This window comes from Entelurus aequoreus, linkage group LG07 (genome assembly GCF_033978785.1).
Source record: "Entelurus aequoreus isolate RoL-2023_Sb linkage group LG07, RoL_Eaeq_v1.1, whole genome shotgun sequence".
Lineage (NCBI taxonomy): Eukaryota > Metazoa > Chordata > Actinopteri > Syngnathiformes > Syngnathidae > Entelurus > Entelurus aequoreus.
This window is the reverse complement of record NC_084737.1, coordinates 78,668,023-78,690,547: the sequence shown is the minus strand read 5'-3', so window position 1 is coordinate 78,690,547 and position 22,525 is coordinate 78,668,023. Positions and strand designations below refer to the sequence as shown.

Here is a 22,525-nt window from a genome sequence, read left to right as displayed (position 1 = left end):
TCATACATGCCTGCCTACAGGGCCGACCCGTGGCATAGGCCGTATAGGCCGGGGGTCGGCAACCCGCGGCTCTAGAGCCGCATGCGGCTCTTTAGCGCCGCCCTAGTGGCTCTCTGGAGATTTTTCAAAAATGTATGAAGAATGGAAAAAGATGAGGGGAAAAAAAATCTATTTTTATGTTTTAGTATGGTTTCTGTGGGAGGACAAACATAACACAAACCTCCCTAATTGTTACAAATCACACTGTTTATATTAAACGTGCTTCACTGATTCGAGTATTTGGCGAGCGCCGTTTTGTCCTACTAATTTTGGCGGTCCTTGAACTCACCGTATAGTTTGTTTGCATGTATAACTTTCTCCGACTTTCTAGGACGTGTTTTATGCCACTTCTTTTTCTGTCTTATTTTGTCCACCACACTTTTAACGTCGAGCATGAGTGCACAAAGGTGAGTTTTGTTGATGTTATTGACTTGTGTGGAGTGCTAATCAGACATATTTGGTCACTGCATGACTGCAAGCTAATCGATGCTAACATGCTATTTAGGCTAGCGATATGTACATATTGCATCATTATGCCTCATTTGTAGCTATATTTGAGCTCATTTAGTTTCCTTTAAGTCCTCTTAATTAAATGTATATCTCATGACACATGTAATATGGCTTTTAATTTTTTGCGGCTCCAGACAGATTTGTTTTTGTATTTTTGGTCCAATATGGCTCTTTCAACATTTTGGGTTGCCGACCCCTGGTATAGGCAAATGCTAAGGGCGCCGTCCATCAGGGGGCGCCATGCCAGTGCCACAAATGTTGGAGAAAAAAAAGAAAAAAAGAAAGTTGGTACTAATTTTTCTAAATACAAAAAATAATCCCACGTTAATTAAAATGCAAAGTAAAGCCTATTTAATAGAAATATTATTTGTTACAACATTACGCCAACTCCTCCCCCCGCACGGTGCGCCCCCTCCATTCCCGTATCATGTCTCTTTTTGGACGTCACCACATCAAAAAAATCAACACAAGATGTCAAAACGGCCAAAACTGTCAGGTGCCCAGGGAAGGAAAAAGAGAAAAGAAGAGGAGGAGAAAGGAGAAAAAGACAGAGGTAGCAGGTAGGTAACGTTAGCCTACATGAAATTATTTGTCTGTTACAGAATGTGATAGTAACCTGGCGTATTAGCATTAAGCTAATGTTACATGATTCGGCAATTGCTAATCAATAAATAGCTAGTTCTGTTTTAACGTCGGGTTAATATTGTGGAGGGGGCTAAATTGTTATGGAAAATAATAAGTAACGTTAGGTAATTACAGCACTCCCTGGTGTACAGTAATTTGTAAGTCATTCTAGTTAATGCAATATTAAAAAGCACAAATAGAGAACTCTGTAGGATCCCCTTTTTTTGTAATATAGTTGTTAAAGTCATACTGGTTTGATATCTTGTTTTGTGCAGTGCCTTATTTATATTGTATTTTTAATTTATTTTATGCAACTCGTTGACACGTTTTATTTTGTGTTTATGTATGTAAAAAATATTGTATTTCATATATTCATTTTTTATTTTTTGTATTCATTTATTTATTCATAGTTTTTTTATCTTGTTAACTATTCTGATTGTTAATTTGCTTTCTTTGAGTAAAAAAAAAAGTCAAAGACAAAGCTATTCGGTTTCTTGTGAGTATATACACTTCACTGCCGATGTGTATGCCTAGGGCTCCAGATTGGTTAGGGCCGGGCCTGCCTGCCTAGATCCGGCCCTGACCTGATTCATGTGCCAACCAGATGTCAACAAATGATGTGCCTTCATACTTTTGTTCTTTGGTGATTTGAAAGCTTTTCAATTTTGGGAAAGGTTTTTCTTCTTCAAAATGAATGGATCCACCCCATTGGGTAACATTCAAACATGTGTTGATGATAATTGGCTTGTCTATTTGTCTTTGAAAAGGAACTGCACTTTTTTGAGAATTTTGGCCGTCATTCACAATCGCTATTAAGACAAGAACGCATGCATTTTTCTTTTTTTATGCATTCTAATTTGTTAATTACGGCAAGTACAAGGTGGCTAGCAATGCAGATGATGGGAGTAATCGTTTGCGTCCATAAAGCCTTTTAAAAAACACACTGCAAAAACTGAAATCTAAGTAAGATTAAATATCTCAAATAAGGGTGATATTTGCTTATTTTCTGTCTGATAAGATAATTCTTCTCACTAAGCAGATTTTATGTTAGAGTGTTCTACTTGTTTTAAGGGTTTTGGTCCTAAATGGTCTCAGTAAGATATTACAGCTTGTTGCTGAGATTTGATGACCTATATTGAGTAAAACATGCTTGAAACTAGAATATCAACTGTTGCAAAGCTGTGTCATCAACACTCATAAGTATAAAACTACTTTTTTAAAGTAATAATTTCTTATTTCAAGCATGTAAAAAAAAAAAATCATGACTTTGACACAATTGTGTCTCATATTAAAACAGATGACAGCCAAATTGACTTTTTGGGTTCATTGAGGCTAGCTCATTTTACTTGTTTTGGAAAGTCTTGACATGCCAAATGTTCTTGTTCTATTGGCAGATAATTTTTGTATTTTTTTTTTCCTTGTTTTTGAACACTGACTTTTTGCAGTGCATCCAAAAAAAACGCCAACCATACTCTATTTACACCTTGTGAATTGAATAATGATCAATAATTATTAATATTGTTATTATACGTGCTAACACAGACAAACTATGTTTAGTGGTGCCGTGATCACAGAGCGCTAACGAGCTTATTCTGCTATATTGACATATTGAGGCAGTGAGCTGCTGCATTGCCGCTGAGTTGGTGAAAGTTCATTTTAAATTGTAAATCATGCCTCTCACCTGGATAGTAGAAGGTTGTGGCCATAAACTGAGAAGTTAATCAACTCTGACATCCAACTTGGACCCAGAGATGGCAAGAAAGACACGAAAGGATGCTTGTTTGTGGCACCTTTTTTTTTTTTTTTATCCTTTGTGAGGATTATTATTCATTCTTCATCCAAACGGGAACATATGAACATCCCATCAGTCTGAATCCTAGTGAGAACATTGTTCTGTAAGTGATTGTTTTATTATGTTCGCAGTTTGTACTTCCTGTTTAACACACACAAATACTGCTGCATGATGCTTAGTGTTTCACTGAAGCTTAATATGTTCAGCACACAGCTTCTAAAACTTGTAGCTCATCCTCCTTATATTCAGGCTTAGACATATACGTTTCTGGATCATAATGGGGACGGCGTGGCACGGTTGCACTGCAAAAACTGAAATCTAAGTAAGATGAAATATCTCAAATAAGGGTGATATTTGCTGATTTTCTGTCTGATAAGATAATTCTTCTCACTAAGCAGATTTTATGTTAGACTGTTTTACTTGTTTGAAGTGTTTTGGTCCTAAATGATCTCAGTAAGATATTACAGCTTGTTGCTGAGATTTGATGACCTATATTGAGTAAAACATGCTTGAAACTAGAATATCAACTGTTGCAAAGCTGTGTCATCAACACTCACAAGTATAACATTACTTTTTTAAAGTCATAATTTCTTATTTCAAGGATGAACAAAAAAAATCATGATTTTGACACAATTGTGTCTCATAATTAAAACAGATGACAGCCAAATGGACTTTGCTGTTTTATTTCCAATGAAACAAGAGAAAATACATACTCATATAGTAGTACAGTTGGCACAGTACAGTAAACTGACAGTTAATATTTAAACATTTAACATTTCAAACAATTTTGAACAGAAATAGTTCATGTACATTCAGATAAATTCCTCAAAATTACGATTAAAACATTTTTGGCCGGGGGCCGGGCTGTAAATATGCGCACTAATTGACTGAAAGAGCACGCACTTGGCGCTATGATGTCATGTTATCGATGGAAAAAAGCATTTTTTAGACCATATGATTTGCCTGAGCGGCTTGGAGACCCCGAGAGTAACAAGCGGTTGCCTTGTTGCCTTTCCATTAAGAACAATAAATTAGTTTTAGTATAAGTTTGCTGGTTTCAAGAAATGTAATGCCGAGCGCAAATCATTATGTCAAGATAATGGCACCAGCATTTACTTAATTTAACAATATTTTTCAACATATTAAGCAAAAAGGTCTCTTTTTTTTCTACCAAGAAAAGTGCACTTCTTATTAGTGAGAATATACTTATTTTAAGGTATTTTTGGGTTGATTGAGGTTAGCTAATTTGACTTGTTTTGGAAAGTCTTGACCAGCCAAATGTTCTTGTTCTATTGGCAGATAATTTTGCTTAGTTCAAATAAAATACCCCTAATTTTTGTAATTTTTTTTCTTGTTTTTGAACACTGACTTTTTGCAGTGTATGGCATCGGTGCAGTGGGTAGTAACTGAACAACAGCCATGTTGGTGGTTTGCCATCATCCGAAAACCGGAAGTGGCTCTTGGTCACGTGATTGAAATCCAACCGGTCCATCACTCAAAGACATCCGACTAAGACAGGGGTGTCAAACTCAAATACAGAGTGGACCAAAATTTAAAACTGAACAAAGCCGCGGGCCAAGGATGAACACATTAACCTTTTTAATAGGGACCCAAACATTAAATATTTGCATTAAATATTGAACAAGCAAGGCTTATATAACTTTATAGTGACATGCAAAGTCGAGTTTCAAATAATAATAATAATAATTAAAAAATATCAATGGCATATCAAATACAATTTAAATAAAAATTGAATGCCTCTTTTCTATTTGCAGCCTTCTTAGGTAAATATCAACATGCACTTTTTCCACAGGCTAATAAATTAGAAAATAAAATAACAATGAATAAACCAACCATTCAGGACTTTAAACTGCTCAGTTTGCAACACACTGATCTAATCTGATGTGCCCAAGCCAGATACCTGCCATCTTTTCTTGGATGCTAGTTCATTAATGTCGGGGCTCAGGCTTTGAGCTGAGGCAACCTTCATTATCAAACGAAGGTGTTCATCAGTCATTATATCTCGTATTCCATAGTCTTGGGGGCGTGCCTTAAAGGCACTGCCTTTAACGTCCTCTACGAGCTGTCGTCACGTCCGCTTTTCATCCATTCTAACAACGTGCCCGCCCAGTCACAAGATATGAGCGGCTCCTGTACGCACACACACGTAAATGCAAAGCATACTTCATCAACAGCGATACAGGTTACACTGAGAGTGGCCGTATAAGCAACATTGTTAGAAATATACGCCACACTGTGAATCCACACCAAACAAGAATGACAAACACATTTTGGGAGAACATCCGCACCATAACACAACATAAACACAACAGAACAAATACCCGGAACCCTTTGCAGCACTAACTCTTCCGGGACGCTACAATATACACCCCCGCTACCTCCAAACCCAGCCGCTGCTGGGCCACAATATTAGGTACACCTGCAGACTGCAGCACAGATTTCATATTTCATTAATTCACAACTCCTCCAACACGAACATTATTGTTTTTGCACTTTTGGCTTCTTATTAAATAACTATTTTAAATAGATTCAATCTTGCACGTGGAAACTTTAAGTGTGGGCTTTAGTTGATATAACACTCCCGTCAGGGGGTGCATTCTACGCCGGGGGTGCATTATCCGGCACAACACCTGGAACCTGACGCTACAAGGTGTGTGTATGTGTGTGTGTGTGGGTGTGGGGGGGGTTTGGAGGTAGCGGGGGTGTATATTGTAGCGTCCCGGAAGAGTTAGTGCTGCAAAGGGTTCTGCGTATTTGTTTTGTTGTGTTTATGTTGTGTTACCGTGCGGATGTTCTCCCGAAATGTGTTTGTCATTCTTGTTTGGTGTGGGTTCACAGTGTGGCGTATATTTCTAACAATGTTAAAGGTTTTTATACTGGCACCCTCAGTGTGACCTGTATCGTTGATGATCAAGTATGCGCTGTGTGTGCGTGCCAAAGCTGCACATATTACGTAACTGAGCCAGCACTCGCTGGACTTGACGAAAAGGGGACGTTACAATTCTCGAGAGGGGCACTGAAATTTGGGTGTCTCCCGGGAGGTTTGGCTAGTATGAGGATTAGTGGTGTGTATATAATCGGCGGTAGTGATGGGTTGATGAGGCGTCATGAAGCGTTTCGACACATTGCAAAACTGTATTGATACTGTGTCGATACTGTGTCACTAAATACTGACATCTACTGGACATTAAAAATCCCTACAGGCAACCTATGGACCGACTCAACTGACACTGATTTTATGACCTAGTATATACAATAATATAAACCAAGTCATTGTATTTCATTTAGGATTATTTCATATCTTAATTTAAATAAAAATATATTTTTATCTTTTTTAGATACAGTCAATAAATAATGTGAACAGGTATCGTGACTAGGATGGTAGAAGGTGGGGATTGAACCCCAGCAACCAGCAACCCTCCGATTGCTGGCACGGCCACTCTACCAACTTCGCCACGCCGTCATTCCTGTAACTTTCTCTAGTAACAGCATTCCATGATTAATATCAATAAATTAACATTAATAATAAATGACATAAAAATAAGCACACGTATGACTGAGGAGTCATAGTATAACTTTGTGTGGTGTTTGAGTTGTCCGACTTTTTGTGTGGCCATAAACGCACCAGTGGCTTAGTGCTATGCGTGTTGGTGACGAACACCGTTAGGGCCGCTTGTTGTCACTGTCACTCAAAGTTGCATTTCAAAATTACACAGAATAAATGTGTTTATTTTGTTTAGAATTCAGATGGGTTTGATTTGGTGCACGGCATATATTTGCTGTGCGGCGCACAGTGCGCGCAGAAGACGCTTGAGCAGTGCGCAATTGCGCAGGCGTGCACCTTAGAGGGAACGTTGCTCACAGGGCACAGAGGAGGCGTCAGTGCGATACAGTTCGCGTATCGGTCACGTGACCAAAGCAGCTCATGATCGGTCACGTGACTTTCTAAAAGCGGTACGCGCACCGACACAGGGTATCGCTCTATGAGCTCGACGCATGCGCCGATGCATCTGTGTTGCCGGACCCATCACTAATCGGCGGGCCAGCTCTAGTGTTAATTTGATATCACCTCACGGGCCAAGTGAAATTACACGGCGGGCCAAATTTGGCCCGCGGGCCAGAGTTTGACACCCATGGACTAAGACAACAAAACAGGGGACACCGCATTAGTCGTGTCCTCAGGTAAACGTCGTAAATATTGTTACATTATTTCATAAAACTACGTTTTATTGGCTTGATTTCAAACTATTTTCTAAAATGTAGTTTTAAAAGGCATGTTATATGTTACTGTGGTGTTTTGGAAGGGCCAAGCTTTCAATTCATTTTAATGAGGAGGGGGGGCTGGTTTAATTTGCAAGCTTGGTCACAGAACCAACTGAACCCATAAGTTGAGATATATTGAATCCGTCCCAATAACTTACACTGTTTTTCACTGCTGTTCGCACTGATATTTATGTATTTATTTTTAGCATGTTATTTATTGTTTGTACTCTTTCTCAACTGGGCCTAGCAGAGCGCTCATGTTTGATGCCAATACAGCATGCTATTAATACAGCACTTTTATTCTAACTGTCTAACATTAAGTTAATAGGCTTCATTAAATCATTGACTTGTGGAACATTTCAGGGCTTGGTCGATCCACCAGGTGGCTCTTAATTGTCCTAAACAGGCTCAGCTTGGTGTGTCTGAAAAGTGCACTGGGAACAAAACGTTTTGGCTGAGAGATATAAGATGAACGTGCAGTCATTTTAACACCAGGTGAAGCATAGATGCCTTTGGAGTTTTATTTCTGTTTTTAACATAAATGCTCAAATCATTGTTAATACAGGTTGCACGTTAAAATAAGAAAAAAGAAGGGAGTAATTCACTTTCATGAAAACATGGGACAAAAAAATATTTGATAAAGTTGTCATCAAATACTTTTCCATTTGCTTTGATAAAATACACAAAATTTTTGAAGTGTTTATCTTACCTTTCTGTAATATGTGAAGCAGCACTATCTGTCCTCCATGAACATGTGCTTTGTATGATCACCTTCATTTTGTCCAGTTCAGAGAAGTATTTCATTCAAAGCAGTAAAACAAAGCAGAAATTCATGGTATAGAAGTGTATCTGCAAACATTATTTTAGTGATATTGTGCAAGCAGACCAGACCTCTTTCTCTTACGCGAACACACACACAAGTAAGGAGGTGAAGCGGCAACACACACTGAAGCCTTCATGATCCGTTTGTGTGCGAATTACATAAAATTCGAAAAAAACACCCCTAATATAATTTATATGCGTATATATCTATACATACATACATATATAAATAGATGTATATATATATACATATACATATATATTCATGTATATATGTGTATATAAAACGTGTATATATACGTGTGTATACATGTATATGTATGTATGTATATGTATGTATGTATGTATGTATGTATGTATGTATGCATGCATGCATGTATGTATGCATGTATGTATGTATATATGTATATATGTATGTATATATGTGTATGTGTATATGTCTATGTTTATGTATATGTATGTATGTATATATGTATATATATGTGTATATATATATGTGTATGTGTATATGTCTATGTTTATGTATATGTATGTATGTATATATGTATGTATATGTGTATATATATATATATATATATATATATATGCATATATATATGTATATGTATATATATATGTATATATGTATATGTATATATATATGTATATATGTATATATATATATATATATATATATATATATATATATATATGTATATATATATATATATGTATATATATGTATATATGTATATATATGTATATATATATATATGTATATATATATATATATATACATATATATATATATATGTATATGTATATATGTATATATATATATATATATGTATATATATATATATATATATATATACATATATATATATCAGTGGAGGCTGGTGACTTCCAGAATTGAGGAGGCCATTTTTTTCCGCTTGCTCACTTCACTCGCGATGGAATGTTCCCTGTTCTCTTATCTGTCTTTGTGCTGGCCAAAGGCATACTATTTGGAGTGTAAGCTACAGTCAGAAAGTTCTTGCTGATGCAATTCATTGTGCAGAGCTTAGCCTTGTGCCTTCCTGAAGAAATTACATTGCTGTAAGTCTATGAGCCTGCCTGATAATTAAGCTGAGAAATGACATTTGGATGTTATATAAACGCCAAGTGAACATGTGTAAAAGGCAGGAATTTTAATTATGTAGTTAAAAACAATTTTGTTTAGCTTACATTTTTCATTCTTCTACAGCTTCAACATGTAATCACCAATTTAATCAAGTTTAGCATATAAAAAAGATAAGATAACACTTTCTTTATCATATGTAGTTTTATTCAATATATTTAATATAAAATATGTAAAAATATGGTTCCAGTTGGCTTTATCTGCTGAGAAACACAGACAAAATGGAGTGTTATTACTACTGAGAACTAGTGGTGTAACACTGGTAGAGACATCTAATTAGTTCAACTCACATCTGGTTTAGCTGAGGGGCGGCATGCTCTCTCCTGGACTCCACTCCACAGGTTGGTGCTGGCTTCATTTACTATTAAATTGCGCCAGAATCTCGCCGATTTCCGAGGTCGTTTTAAGCAAAAGTATTTGGCTATATGAGCTATAAACTTCACGGATGATAGCCAGGGGTGTTCTCTAAATTTCCTGAAAAGCACAAGTTGATAGGACACTCGTAGCCACTATGGCGAGTGTTTGTTTGACTGAAGTGGCTGGCGAATTCTCAAAATGGCTTCTGTGTTGATTAGGAAAGGAAAGGATTGATTCCAAATGAACCAGTAGCATGTGATTGGACGAACAAAATGTCAATCTTTCAGCCCTGGACACAATGCATGGTGAGGCCAGGCCTCCGTTGCCCACCCATTTTCAGTGATCTGGCCAATCACATATTGGCATGAAAAAGCATGCATTACATTGACTTCTATGAGAAGCTAATTTCCTAGGGGAGGCCTGGCCTCCCTTAATACAAACTGATAGGGAAATCTGGCCTGTTACTTTACAATTGCAATATTGGGTTTTAGCCATGGGAACATTTAGATTTATGAACAAAACTAAAATAATATGAATATAAAAAATAAAAAATATGTTTTTTGTTAAAATAAATAAATAAAATAAATATATTTATTGTTTTTTTTAAATCTCTCTCTTCTCTCAAATTATTGGGGAGGCCAGGCCTCCTCCACCTCTATGGAGGAGCCTCCACTGATATATATATATATATATATATATATATATATATATATATATATATATATATATATATATATATATATATATATATATATATATATATATATATATATATATATATGACCCCCAGTATTACAGGTATTAAGCTACAGACCCCCATGTATAATGATACTGTAACTGAGAGGGTACATTACTATTAATTATCCATCATTTAGCCTGGGACACCCTACAACTACCTCTAGGGGTCCCCGCACCCTACTATATGTATTTATTTTAGTTTGCCTTTTTCTTTGGCCCAACCTTATAATGTTATTAATTATTTTCTGCCAAGAGTGTAAAAAAAACAGCATCTATGTATATATAGTTAAAATTGTATATTTGATAAAATACACTACAACTACCTCTAGGGGTCCCCGGACCCTACGATATGTATTTATTTTAATTTGCCTTTTTCTTTGGCCCAATCTTATAATGTTATTAATTTTTTCTGCCAAGAGTGTAAAAAAACAGCATCTATCTATATCTTGACAAAAAAAACCCCAACAACAATGACTTGTGTGTTGTTTGGGAACAGTTGGTAATTGTTACGTGCGGTAAAACTTTTCATGAACTCAACTCACCTTAATGTGCGTTCCTAAATTTGTGTTGGACGTCTCAGATGAGGAGAGCAGTTATGATTTTGGTTAACAGAGTAAACCACTAAAACTAAGGTTTTGGGACTTGTTTTCTCCAATCGCATACATTTGTCTAAATATGGCCAACGACATGCATTAATATGGGTTTCCCGCACATCAACTTCCTCACTAAAGGAAGATTTTAATCTGCGAGAGAGAATCCCTCTGCCATTTTCAAGTATGTTTTGTTTTTTTGAGTCGTCAGCTTGAAGCGTCCCTCTATCTCTTACTCCCTCGTCGTTATGTGACATGAGTGCCTATCTGTTATGATTTTGCTTCCTGGTTTCAAAGTGAAGTGAATTATATTTATATAGCGCTTTTCTCTAGAGACTCAAAGCACTTTAAATAGTGGAACCCATTGTCTACATCTTTAAAGGAGCCGTATGTAATAATTTCATGTAATGTCATCATTAAATGGCCCTGATATGTCAAAAGGCATTAATAAATCATGTTCTTTTCGAACACCTTTATAACTGATAACTGTAGTTCAGCCAGGATATGCTCATTTCAAAATTAAATTTACATCCCCGAAATCTTGTTAATGTTTTAATTTCGATGCCCGCCCTCTACTGTTTGACCAATTAAAAAGTCAGTAATGTGTCACATCCATGTTAAGTTAAGTTAAGTTAAAGTACCAATGATTGTCACACACACACTAGGTGTCGTGAAATTTGTCCTCTGCATTTGTTCACCTCTTGGGAGCAGCAATCATTTTGGTGATTTAACCCCCAATTCCAACCCTTGATGCTGAGTGCCAAGCAGGGAAGTAATAGGTCCCATTTTTATAGTCTTCGGTATGACTCGGCCGGGGTTTGAACTCACGACCTACCGATCTCAGGGCAGACACTCTAAAACCACTAGGCCACTGAGTAGGTTGCCAGTTACGCACTTCATCTGGCTACTGCCACTGGTAAAGTTACTAAACATGTCAGATCTTAGTAAATCTAAAAGGCGTCGTTACGATTCTCAACTTATTCATGACAAAACCAGGAACAAAACGAGGATTTGTATCGGGAATGCCTTTGAAAGATGGAGACGATTGAAGGCGGAGAAGATTTTTTCATCTGATGGTAAGTAAGGCATTTACGTTTTCTTATTACTTGTAATAAATGGAAATGGACATTTCGTATGTAAACTATATTGTCCAATACAATCCATGATCTTGTCTAACAAAGCTAGTATGTTTGTGCAACGAATGCTTCGTGTGGTGGTGCTTGGCTCCTAGTGTAATGCTTAGCATGCTAGCATTACATATATTACATATATATATATATATATATATATATATATATATATATATATATATATATATATATATATATATATATACATACATATATTACATATATATATATATATATATATATATATATATATATATATATATATATATATATATATATAAAAATAAAATAAATACTTGACTTTCAGTGAATTCTAGCTATATATATATATATATATATATATATATATATATACATATATATAAATACTTGACTTTCACTGGATTCTAGCTATAAATATACTCCTCCCCCATCTCCCGAATTCGGAGGTCTCAAGGTTGGCAAGTATGGAAGCCACCGCCAAGAAATGTACACTGAACAAAAATATAAGAGCTAAAACTTTTACTATATACACCAAAGACCTATTCCTCTCAAAAATGTAATTAAATAAATATCACTTATATAAAATATAAATATTTTTCAATTCAATTTTGGAGGAAATTTTTTTTCTGTATGATTACAATCATATTCACCATTTTCTTAGGTAAAAATCGCTAATCAAATACAGGGCAAAAAAAACTACCCTACCACAAAATGATATTTTCGTGTGGGTTTGTATTTTATGCTTCTCTATATTTTTACTTATTCTGATGTACAGCCCTTTGTTTTTTAACTGCAGTTTTTGTTATAGAGCGTTTAAAAATGAAGTTCATACTGGGTGTGGTGTGTTAGTGCAGCAAAGTGCATAATCATACTGACAATTTGTGAAGTGCCCGTGACACTACGGTGGGCACACACTTTAAAAGGCACTTACCTAAAAGCCAAACACAGTACATGCAGTAGAACCCTGTCATCCATAACATTACACACACCAAATATATTAAGGTTTTTTGAAAAAAGTTCATCAAAATTAGTTTTCCTGGCAGCCTATCTCAGCTGCATTCAGGTGGAACGTGGGTTACACCCTTGACAAGTCGCCACCTTGTCGCAGGGCCAATAACATTTCAAATGTAATCTGCGATGAGTTGGCGACTTGTCCAGGGTGTACCCTGCCTTCCGCCCGATTGTAGCTGAGATAGGCTCCAGCACCCCCCGTGACCCCATAAGGGATAAGCGGTAGCAAATGGATGGATGGATGGATGGTTTAAAGTATAAATGAAACTTCAAATGTGTCAGTGCCACACCTCACCACAAGTGACCATTTTGTGGACAGTTCCAAGTGAACAATGTGGACTGCACCTGTTTTCTACGTTAATTACATTTTAATGATTTAACTCAATTAGCTAATTAAATTAAGCCTTTAATGTTTGGGTTTTTTTGCGGATAATCGTTGCATAATTAACATACAGAACATTCTAGGGCTGTGTCAAGTTAACATAAAAAGGTGGCTCAAAGTCGTCCTCAGCATAAAGCATCTTCACTGCAAAGGTAAAACGACACAACTTTACATCTTACTAGTCCAACTTTGTTTCATGTGACAATTTTTTAGCATAACCGTATTTTTCTACCTTTGCACAGATGCAGTTTACTCTCTTCCTCCTCTGTGGGATCAGTGGACTGATAGCTGGAACTGTATGTTCAAATCTCCCCGACTAACTTGAATTAACATTTAATATTCTCTGTCATTTATTGCCATGTTCATGTGTTGGTAATGCTTTTTTCAGTGGGCTGCGCCTGCAGAAAAGAAAAAAAAAGGTTGGTAGCTGAGAATTTTTGAATGTTTGTTTTTGGTTTTTTGACCTAAAACAACAATTGTGTTGCAGATTGCTGTCCTCCGGGATGGACTCAGGTGGAAGGCCACTGTTACATCCTGCAAGAGGATCCCAGGATTTTTTCTGATGCAGAGGTACAGTACGCAACAATTTCACACAGCAGTTCTGACGTAACGCTAAACCAGTTAGAATCAGTCATGTATTTGTTTCGGCTGTTCATTCAACACTTCTACAAAGTACTTTTTACTTTCCAGTCTCTGGTCGTCTACCACATTGGTCGCCAACATTTTTGAGCCAAAAGGGGTGGGAATCTAAAATTGGTTCTTGTTTAAAAGCGGTTCCTTGTGTTTAGATTCCTGGGAATCATTTGCCAGGTTAGGTAAAACATTAGATTTAGATTCAACATTTAATTTCTACCTCAATTGTGAAAAAAATTAGATAGATAAAAGGGAAAATGAGCTACATTTTGAAAATATATCAGCCAGAAAAGTGTGATTAGTCCTGGAAAAACAAGGAAAAATAATAACTTAAGTTGAGTTGAGTTGAGTTTGAGTTTATTTCGAACATGCAAGCATACAACATGATACATCACAATTTCCAGTTTCTCTTTTCAACATGTTCGAAAAGGAGTAGGAAGAAGCAGAGCTTATTTAATCCTACCCCTTTTCTTTACATAACAGTTGCTGAAACTTTTTTTATTCACTTCCTGTTCTCAATTTATTCACAATAAACTCCATATGTACCGTATTTCCTTGAATAGCCGCAGGGGCGCTAATTAATTTAAAACCTCTTCTCACTCCTGCGGTTACCAAAACCATGCGGAATGAGCAAGCATGCTCTAATTATTTTAAAACCTCTTCTCACTCCGGCGCATACCTTATCATTAAAAACACATTTAATAAAAAAAACGTTATTATGATCTTACCTTTACTTGTAGATGGGTCCATGTGCAGCTGCTTCTGATCAAAGGCAGTCTTTCTCATCTTTCTTCAATTTTAAAAGTCTCTGGAGATATTCCTTTAATTATTACCTCCTGCTTCGATTGAAAGTCCAGTTTAGAAAACGGTTTTATTTTAGATATGTAATCCTCCATGGTAAAAGTGCAAGCAAACAATTGCTGCATGCTTGCTGCTTGTTGTCTTCTTCTGCAGTACCTGTCTCCTGCAGTACTGGTAGTCGCAAGAAGGATCACTAGCGCCCTCTACCACCTGGAGGCGGGAGTCATTTAATGACTCATATTTGACCCGGCGGAAGTGCCAAGCATGCGCTAATTATTTTGCGAAACGAGTTTGACCCGGCTGTAATTCTAGGCAGGCGAATACTATATTCCCGGCGCCAATTCAAGGAAATACGGTAATCACAATAAAAATAAATAAATAAATAATAGTAAGAATTTAATAATAATAATTGGTGAAGAAAGTCATATTTCATATGATGAGATAAGTAAGATTACTTTAAGAATGAATGAATGAATGGATGAAATAAATTGAAAATGTTTGTCATGGTTCTTCTTCTTTGTACTTTGTAAACACTTTAAGTTTGAAGAGTTTCTTGAAGTGGATCATATTAGTACATTGTTTGATTGCTTTGCTTAATCCATTCCATAATTTAATTCCACATACTGATATACTGAAGGTCTTAAGTGTTGTACGTGCGTACAAATGTTTTAAATTACATTTTTCTCTAAGATTATATTTCTCCTCTTTTGTTGAGAAGAATTGTTGTATATTCTTGGGTAGCAGGTTATAGTTTGCTTTGTGCATAATTTTAGCTGTTTGCAAATTCACTATGTCGTGGAATTTCAGTATCTTTGATTCAATAAATAAAGGATTTGTATGTTCTCTATATCCAACATTATGTATTATTCTAACTGATCTTTTTTGTAACACCGTTAATGAATGAAGTGTACTTTTGTAATTATTTCCCCATATTTCTACACAGTAGCTCAGATATGGTAACACTAGTGAGCAGTATAGACTATGAAGTGATTTTTTGTCTAGAACATGTTTTGCTTTATTCATTATTGACTTGTTTCTTGCTACTTTATGTTGTATATTTTTTACGTGAGATTTCCAGTTCAATTTATCATCAATCATTATACCTAGAAATTTGGTTTCATTTACTCTTTTAATTTCTATTCCGTCTATTTGTATTTGTGTTTGACTTTCTCTTCTACTATTACCAAATAGCATTATTTTAGTTTTACTAAGATTCAACGATAGTCTGTTTTTGTCAAACCATCTTTTTAATTTGTTAATTTCCTCTGTTATTATTTGTATTATCTCCTGTGTGTTCTCTCCTGAACAAAACGCTGTTGTATCATCCGCAAATAATACTAACTTTAAATCTTTTGTAACTTTACAAATGTCATTTAGATAGAGATTGAATAATTTAGGTCCTAATATTGATCCCTGAGGTACACCACAGGATATATTTAGCGTTGTAGACATGTGTTCGCCTAGCTTCACGTATTGTTTCCTGTTCGTTAGATAACTTCTTATCCAGTTTAAGACTAACCCTCTGATGCCATATCGTTCTAGTTTTTTGATTAAAATATTGTGATTAATTGTGTCAAATGCTTTAGTTAGATCCATAAAAACTGCTGCTGCACATTTTTTACTGTCTATTGCATTGGTAATTTCTTCTGTAATTTCAATTAAAGCTATTGAAGTTGAGACATTAGCTCTGTATCCATATTGGTTCTCTTCGAGTATTCTATTTTTATTTATGAAACTCTCTAATCTGTTATTAAACAGTTTTTCAATGATTTTAGAAAATTGTGGAAGTAAAGAAACAGGTCTATAATTTGTAAATTGATGTTTATCTCCAGTCTTATAAATTGGTGCAACTTTAGCTATTTTCATTTTGTTTGGGAATGTACCTGTTTGAAATGATAGGTTACTAATATACATTAATGGTCCTGAGATCTCTTCTATAACCTTTTTTATCGTATCCATATCAATTCCATTACAATCAGTTGAAGTCTTAGATTTACTTTTTTTCACGATTATAACTATTTCCTCCTGTGTCACATTACTGAGGAACATGGAGTTGGGATTTCGCTCTATGGTATCATTATAGTCCTCAATTGGAACTGGGTCTGGAATCCTTTCTTCCAATTTTGGTCCAATATTTACAAAATAATTATTGAAGCTTTCAACTACTTCCTTTATGTTGTCATTGTTTTTATTTCCGTCTAAAAAGTATTGAGGGTGGTCCCTCTTTGTGCCATTTTTAATAATGCTATTGAGGATGCCCCATGTTGCTCTCATATTATTTTTGTTCCTGTCCAATAATTCACTGTAATATTCTTTTCTACATGATCGTAGTATTTCTGTTAACTTGTTTTTATACTTTTTGTACTTAATTTCTGCCTCTATAGTTCTTTGTGCTATAAATTCTCTATATAGTGTATTCTTCTTCTTACAAGCATTTTTTAATCCTTTTGTCATCCATGGTTGGTTATTCTTTCTCTGTTTATTACTAAGTTGTATCCATGGACAATGTTTGTCATAAAGTATTATGAACTTGTTTAAGAAATGTTCATATGCTTCATCAACCTCTTTTTCATTGTACACATTGTCCCAATCTTGCTTTTGTAGCTCAATTTTGAAAGCAGTCATCCTCTTCTCTGTGCACAGTCTTCGAAATGTCCTTTTGTCTTCCATTTTCTTCTTGTAGTGTCCATCATATATTGTAAAAACTGGCAGATGATCACTAACGTCGCTTATAAGTAGACCACTTGTAGTGTTATTGTCAAACTCATTGGTAGAAATATTATCAATAAGCGTGGCACAGTGTGCTGTGATTCTACTTGGCTTTGTGATTTTTGGATATAAACTGATGCTGTACATTGTATCAATGAAGTCATCAATAGACTTTTGCTTGTTAGGGTTCAATAAGTCAATATTAAAGTCACCACATAAGAACATTATTCTTTGACCATTATCCATGTAAGTAGCCTTGATCCATTCTTCAAATGTTTCTATACTTGACTTAGGTGATCTATATATACAACTGATGAATATGTTTTTGCTTTTTTCCTGACATATTTCAATGGTTATACATTCTAAGATATTATCTATAGCAAATGACATGTTTTTTACCACTTTGTAGTTCAGGTTCTTCATCACGTACACAGCTACTCCTCCTCCATTTTTGTTGGTTCTGTTGATGTAGTTTAGTTCATATCCCTCCAGATCAAAATCTATTCCTTTTTTATCATCAATCCATGTTTCTGTAACAGCAATCACTTTGAATGGTTCGTTGATGTGTTCCAAAAAGTTCTTAATGTTGTTGTAGTTTGCATACAAGCTTCTGCTATTAAAATGAATAATTGACAATTTGTTATCGCATGTAATGTTGCTATTATATTGATCATCTGTATAATAAAAACAATTATTACTGATGTGGGAGAAAAAATTTGTATCTGGATCTATATCATTTTCCAAATCCTGGTTTTTGTAATCTTTGTTGCAGAAATTTTTTAGTTCCATATTTTCTTGTTCAACAATCTTTGATGTTGTTTCAATAATCTCAATAAGTGTAGGTGAATGCAATCCTGAATGTAGGTCCTCTTGTTTAGTCGTCCCTTGGAACATAGTAGTGTCGATGTTGAATTTGGGTGTTTGTTTTCTGTCAGAGTCCATTATCATCGTTGTTTTGGTAGCTGTGTAAACTTTAAAAATTGTCCAGGTCCTTGATGTCATGGACAACAATTACTCTTGCTTCTGGACCTCCATTCAGCTTGATGTAGATTTTACAGTTGGTGCTCCAAGTTCCCTGGATTTTTCCCTGCTTTCTCAAGTCGCGTGCTTTCTTGGCGATTCCAGCATTGCGTTTTGTGAGATGCTCATTCATGTACACATTTGTTCCCTTCAGCTTCTTTCCCTGTCTCAGCAATTCCATTTTAGATTTTCTGTTTACGAGTTTCACGAGCACGACTGGAGTGGCGTTGTTGTTTCTTCCGTTCAGTGGGATGCATGTTTCGATGGTATTAATGTCAATTTCAATTTCCTTTGATTGCAGAAAGTTGACCACTTGCTGTTCTGCTGAGATCATATCCATTTCATCTGGTTCACCTTCAGTATTCACAGCTTTCGCATAGGATCTTGGTTTAATTCGGTGCCCAGTCACGATGATATCATTCATTCGTTTGTCCTGATCCATTTCATCTATGATGTTCCTCAGCATGTTGTTGTCTTCTTGAAGGATCTTCATTTGTTTGCTCATTTCAGTGGCTTCATTATTTCTTCTGTTGTTCTGAGATTGCAGATTTTCTATATTTTCCTGCAGACTTTTCACATCTTGTTGGTGTTCTGTTGTTACTTTTCTCAGATATTATTTCAATTCTTTCATTTCTTCTTTCATTTCTTTCAATTCTTTCATTTATTCTTTCATTTCTTTCATTTCTTTTTTCATTTCTTTCATTTCTTCTTTCATTTCTTTCATTTCTTTCATTTCTTCTTTCATTTCTTCAAGTATTTGTATTATCACTTCTTGATTCCCATCATGTCCTGTGTCCAACCTCAAATCTTGTTCCCAGTTGTGTTCTGTAACAGCTGACCCCGAAGGTTTCGGGATTTCAATCTTTCCTTTACCTTTTCGCATCGCGGCAGTCACTGACGTCACTGACGTCACTGCCTCTTGCTTGTGTCTTAACGGCAGTTGCTTCTTTAGCGACTTGCGGCACTTGGAATAAGGAGTAGTCGTGCAGGAGTAGTCGTGCAGGCGCAGTAGCGATGGCAGTAGCGATGGCAGTAGCGATGGCGTGGATTCCGAGGGAGAATAATCCAGCATCTTAGTTAGGTTAATTGCTGAATGAAAGACAGGGAGCTTATGCAGGAAACTTAGAACACAAAACATGGATTTACCAAAACAAAACTCAACTGTCAGGCAGAATGTGACAAGATCCCCTTATAATAAACATTTAATTTGTTTGTTTCCTTCTGTTTCCTCCATCAGAGAGTATGCAACGCTCTTGGTGGGAATCTGGCCTCAATCACCGATGCGGTTAAAAATGCCGCCGTGACTCAACTGGTTCGGAATGGCGGTTTCCGGCCCGCCTGGATTGGACTCACTGATGCAGTCACGGTAAAATCTTTACTAGTAGCAAAGTTGTCTTTTGTTCGGTATTCAGTATTGGAGTAGTTGCATGTCTGATGTTTCATGGTGATGTTTGATGCTAATAATGTTGTAACATAAAAACATGTCAAAGCAATAAATGAAATTGCATGCAGTCGTTATTTTTGGCGTCTCTCGTTGAAATGTGACCTTGTCTCGCAGGAGCAAGTCTTTGTTTGGACCGACGGCAGCCCCTTTGATTTCCGGAGCTTTTTCTCATCTTTCTTTTTTGGTGACTGTGTGTTCATCACTTCATCTGGTATGAGTATAATCAGTGAAAGCAATTTAATTATGATTGAATGTAGTGTCATGCTTCAAACTTTTTCTTTCAAGGTCGATGGGTCACTTCACGTTGCTTCTTCAGGTTCCCCTTTGTTTGCGGCCAAGAAGCGTGCTGTGATCCTCACTAATCAGCCCATCACATCTTCCAGAACACGACCTCTTAACTTTTTCAACACCGGGGCCCAACTTTATGGTTATGGTTTAAGTTTACTTCGAACATGCATACAGTTAAAATGTGTACAATGTTTACTTTAACGGTTCAAAGTACTGTTTAGTTCAGTAGCCACCAAGAAATAAAAAATATATCCAAATCAATTGGTTTCTGTTGTTCTTTATGGGAGGTTACAGAAATATGTAGCCCAAGCTATTTCCATTTAGAAAGTTTCAAATATGAACCCCTAACTTGGTTGGAACAGACAAATGTATACTGCAAAAAAGAGCTGACAAAATATAAGATTAAAAGACCATATTTGTGGGAAAAAACAAACAAAACTAATGGAATTATCTATCCATTTAGCTAGTTAGTTTTACTTGATAAGACAGCCAAAATTAAGTTTTGTATATCTAGAAAAAAAAAATTAAAACAAATTGTTTGCATGTTCTCCCCGTGACTGCGTGGGTTCCCTCCGGGTACTCCGGCTTCCTCCCACCTCCAAAGACATGCACCTGGGGATAGATAGGTTGATTGGCAACACTAAATTGGCCCTAGTGTGGGAATGTGAGTGTGAATGTTGTCTGTCTATCTGTGTTGGCCCTGCGATGAGGCGGCGACTTGTCCAGGGTGTACCCCGCCTTCCGCCCGATTGTAGCTGAGATAGGCTCCAGCGCCCTCCGCGACCCTGAAGGGAATAAGTGGTACACAATAGATGGATGGATGGATATCTAGAAAATTAGCAGGACTTTTAAATTAAAAATAAGTATTTTATTCTGAAAACAAGCATTATTCCACTTGCGATTTATAAAGCAAGCATCATCTGGATGTTGCAGAATTTTTAAACAAGATTTTCTACAGTATGTGGGGGAAACTAAAATATCTTGTTTGAATAGTTATTTTCTCATACACGTTTAAATTATGATAGACAAATTATAATTATTAATGCTACAATAAAATTATGATATAAAGTCAATGACTAAAAATAAGTAAATAGCTCTTAAAGGGAACTTCACTTTTTTGGGAATTTTGCCTATCGTTCACAGTCAATATGAAAGACATGATGACGGATGTATTTTTTTTTTTTTTTTGCATTCTAACTGGTAAATAAAACTTGCATTGTTTTAAAAGCCTGGTGTACACTCTCGCGTCACATAACTAGCGTAGGCAACGCCATCTTGCCTCCTACCCCTGCGTAGGCTCACGCAAAGCTTGCGTGCACCTTCCAAAAATCCTGGGTTTGCGTCGCTGTGATTGGTCCGATTTTTCCAAGGAAACACAAGCAGGCAGACGTTGTGCTTTAAATGCACAAATTATTGAATGGTATAAAAGTCATTAAACATTTGCATGACAACTGATATTGTGTACTCAATATTTGGGTGCGCTCTAAAAATAATTACTGAATGTGTCGTTTTTCATCTTATTGTGTTGTTGTTGCGTCCACAAAAAGTCACAAAGTGCGTCACGCTTTTTAACTTTTATTGCCAATCTTGTGCTAACAAAATGTTCAACTTCGACATACGTCTTTTTCTCTCACACATACCGACAATAACCTTTCAGGCTCTGAACATGACCATACAGATTAACACCAGCATGTTGTAAACTTACAAACGTTATTTTTAATTACACGATAGCGCTCTCTTTCTTCACAGTCCATCTTCACAAAGGTAATTTCCCCTGGTTTATAGGTAAAATATCAAATAAAAGTAAACTGATGATCCTGAATGATTAGTTCCAATGTAGTTCAGTGGTTGTCGTCTATTGTCACTCTTCACAAGACGGAAATACAGTATCTAGTCAACAACAGCTTCTGGACACACTGCCCCTTATTGTTTTGGAAGAGAATTACAAGTCTGGCGCCACTCACCACAGAAGAACTATAAATCAAACAAGACGCCGCTTTGTGACGCGAGAGTATATTCCAGCCTTTAGGCTGGTGGTGTGACGATCTGTCACTTCATTTCTGTTTGTTTCCTTGTTTTGTATTCACTTCCTGTCAGTGCTCTTGTTTTGTTTCCACTTCCTGCTTCCTCCTCAGTGCTGGAGGATTGCTTTATGTTTGGTACTGTTACATGCAAGACTGCATCCTTCTCTTGTTTGAGAAAATTAAACT

At 36.1% G+C, this 22,525-nt stretch overlaps 2 protein-coding genes across 5 annotated transcripts in view; both read left to right on the top strand.

Moving 5' to 3' along the window:
* Positions 1-22,525, top strand: part of LOC133654287 (rho guanine nucleotide exchange factor 7) — a 74,528-nt gene that overhangs the window by 9,485 nt on the left and 42,518 nt on the right. Inside the window, exon 1 of one of the 2 annotated variants that reach the window (XM_062054543.1) lies at positions 945-1,109. The exons of the other annotated variant lie outside the window; for it this stretch is intronic. Coding sequence (XP_061910527.1) covers positions 1,021-1,109 — 89 coding nt within the window. The 5' untranslated portion in view covers positions 945-1,020. Of the gene's footprint in view, positions 1-944; positions 1,110-22,525 lie in introns of those variants that run through there. 2 annotated transcript variants of the gene reach the window in all.
* LOC133654288 (snaclec echicetin subunit alpha-like) lies at positions 312-20,696 on the top strand. 3 transcript variants are annotated; one of them, XM_062054547.1, is made up of 8 exons: positions 312-446; positions 13,504-13,572; positions 13,663-13,716; positions 13,809-13,839; positions 13,908-13,990; positions 19,821-19,949; positions 20,142-20,238; positions 20,313-20,696. In XM_062054547.1, the coding sequence occupies exons 3-8, from the start codon at positions 13,663-13,665 to the stop codon at positions 20,387-20,389; spliced, it is 471 nt and encodes a 156-aa protein (XP_061910531.1). In that variant the 5' UTR covers positions 312-446; positions 13,504-13,572; the 3' UTR covers positions 20,390-20,696. The 3 variants fall into 3 exon arrangements, with proteins under 3 accessions (XP_061910531.1, XP_061910530.1, XP_061910529.1); XM_062054546.1 differs by lacking the exon at positions 312-446 and adding an exon at positions 6,724-7,744; XM_062054545.1 differs by lacking the exon at positions 312-446 and having other exon boundaries at positions 12,475-13,572.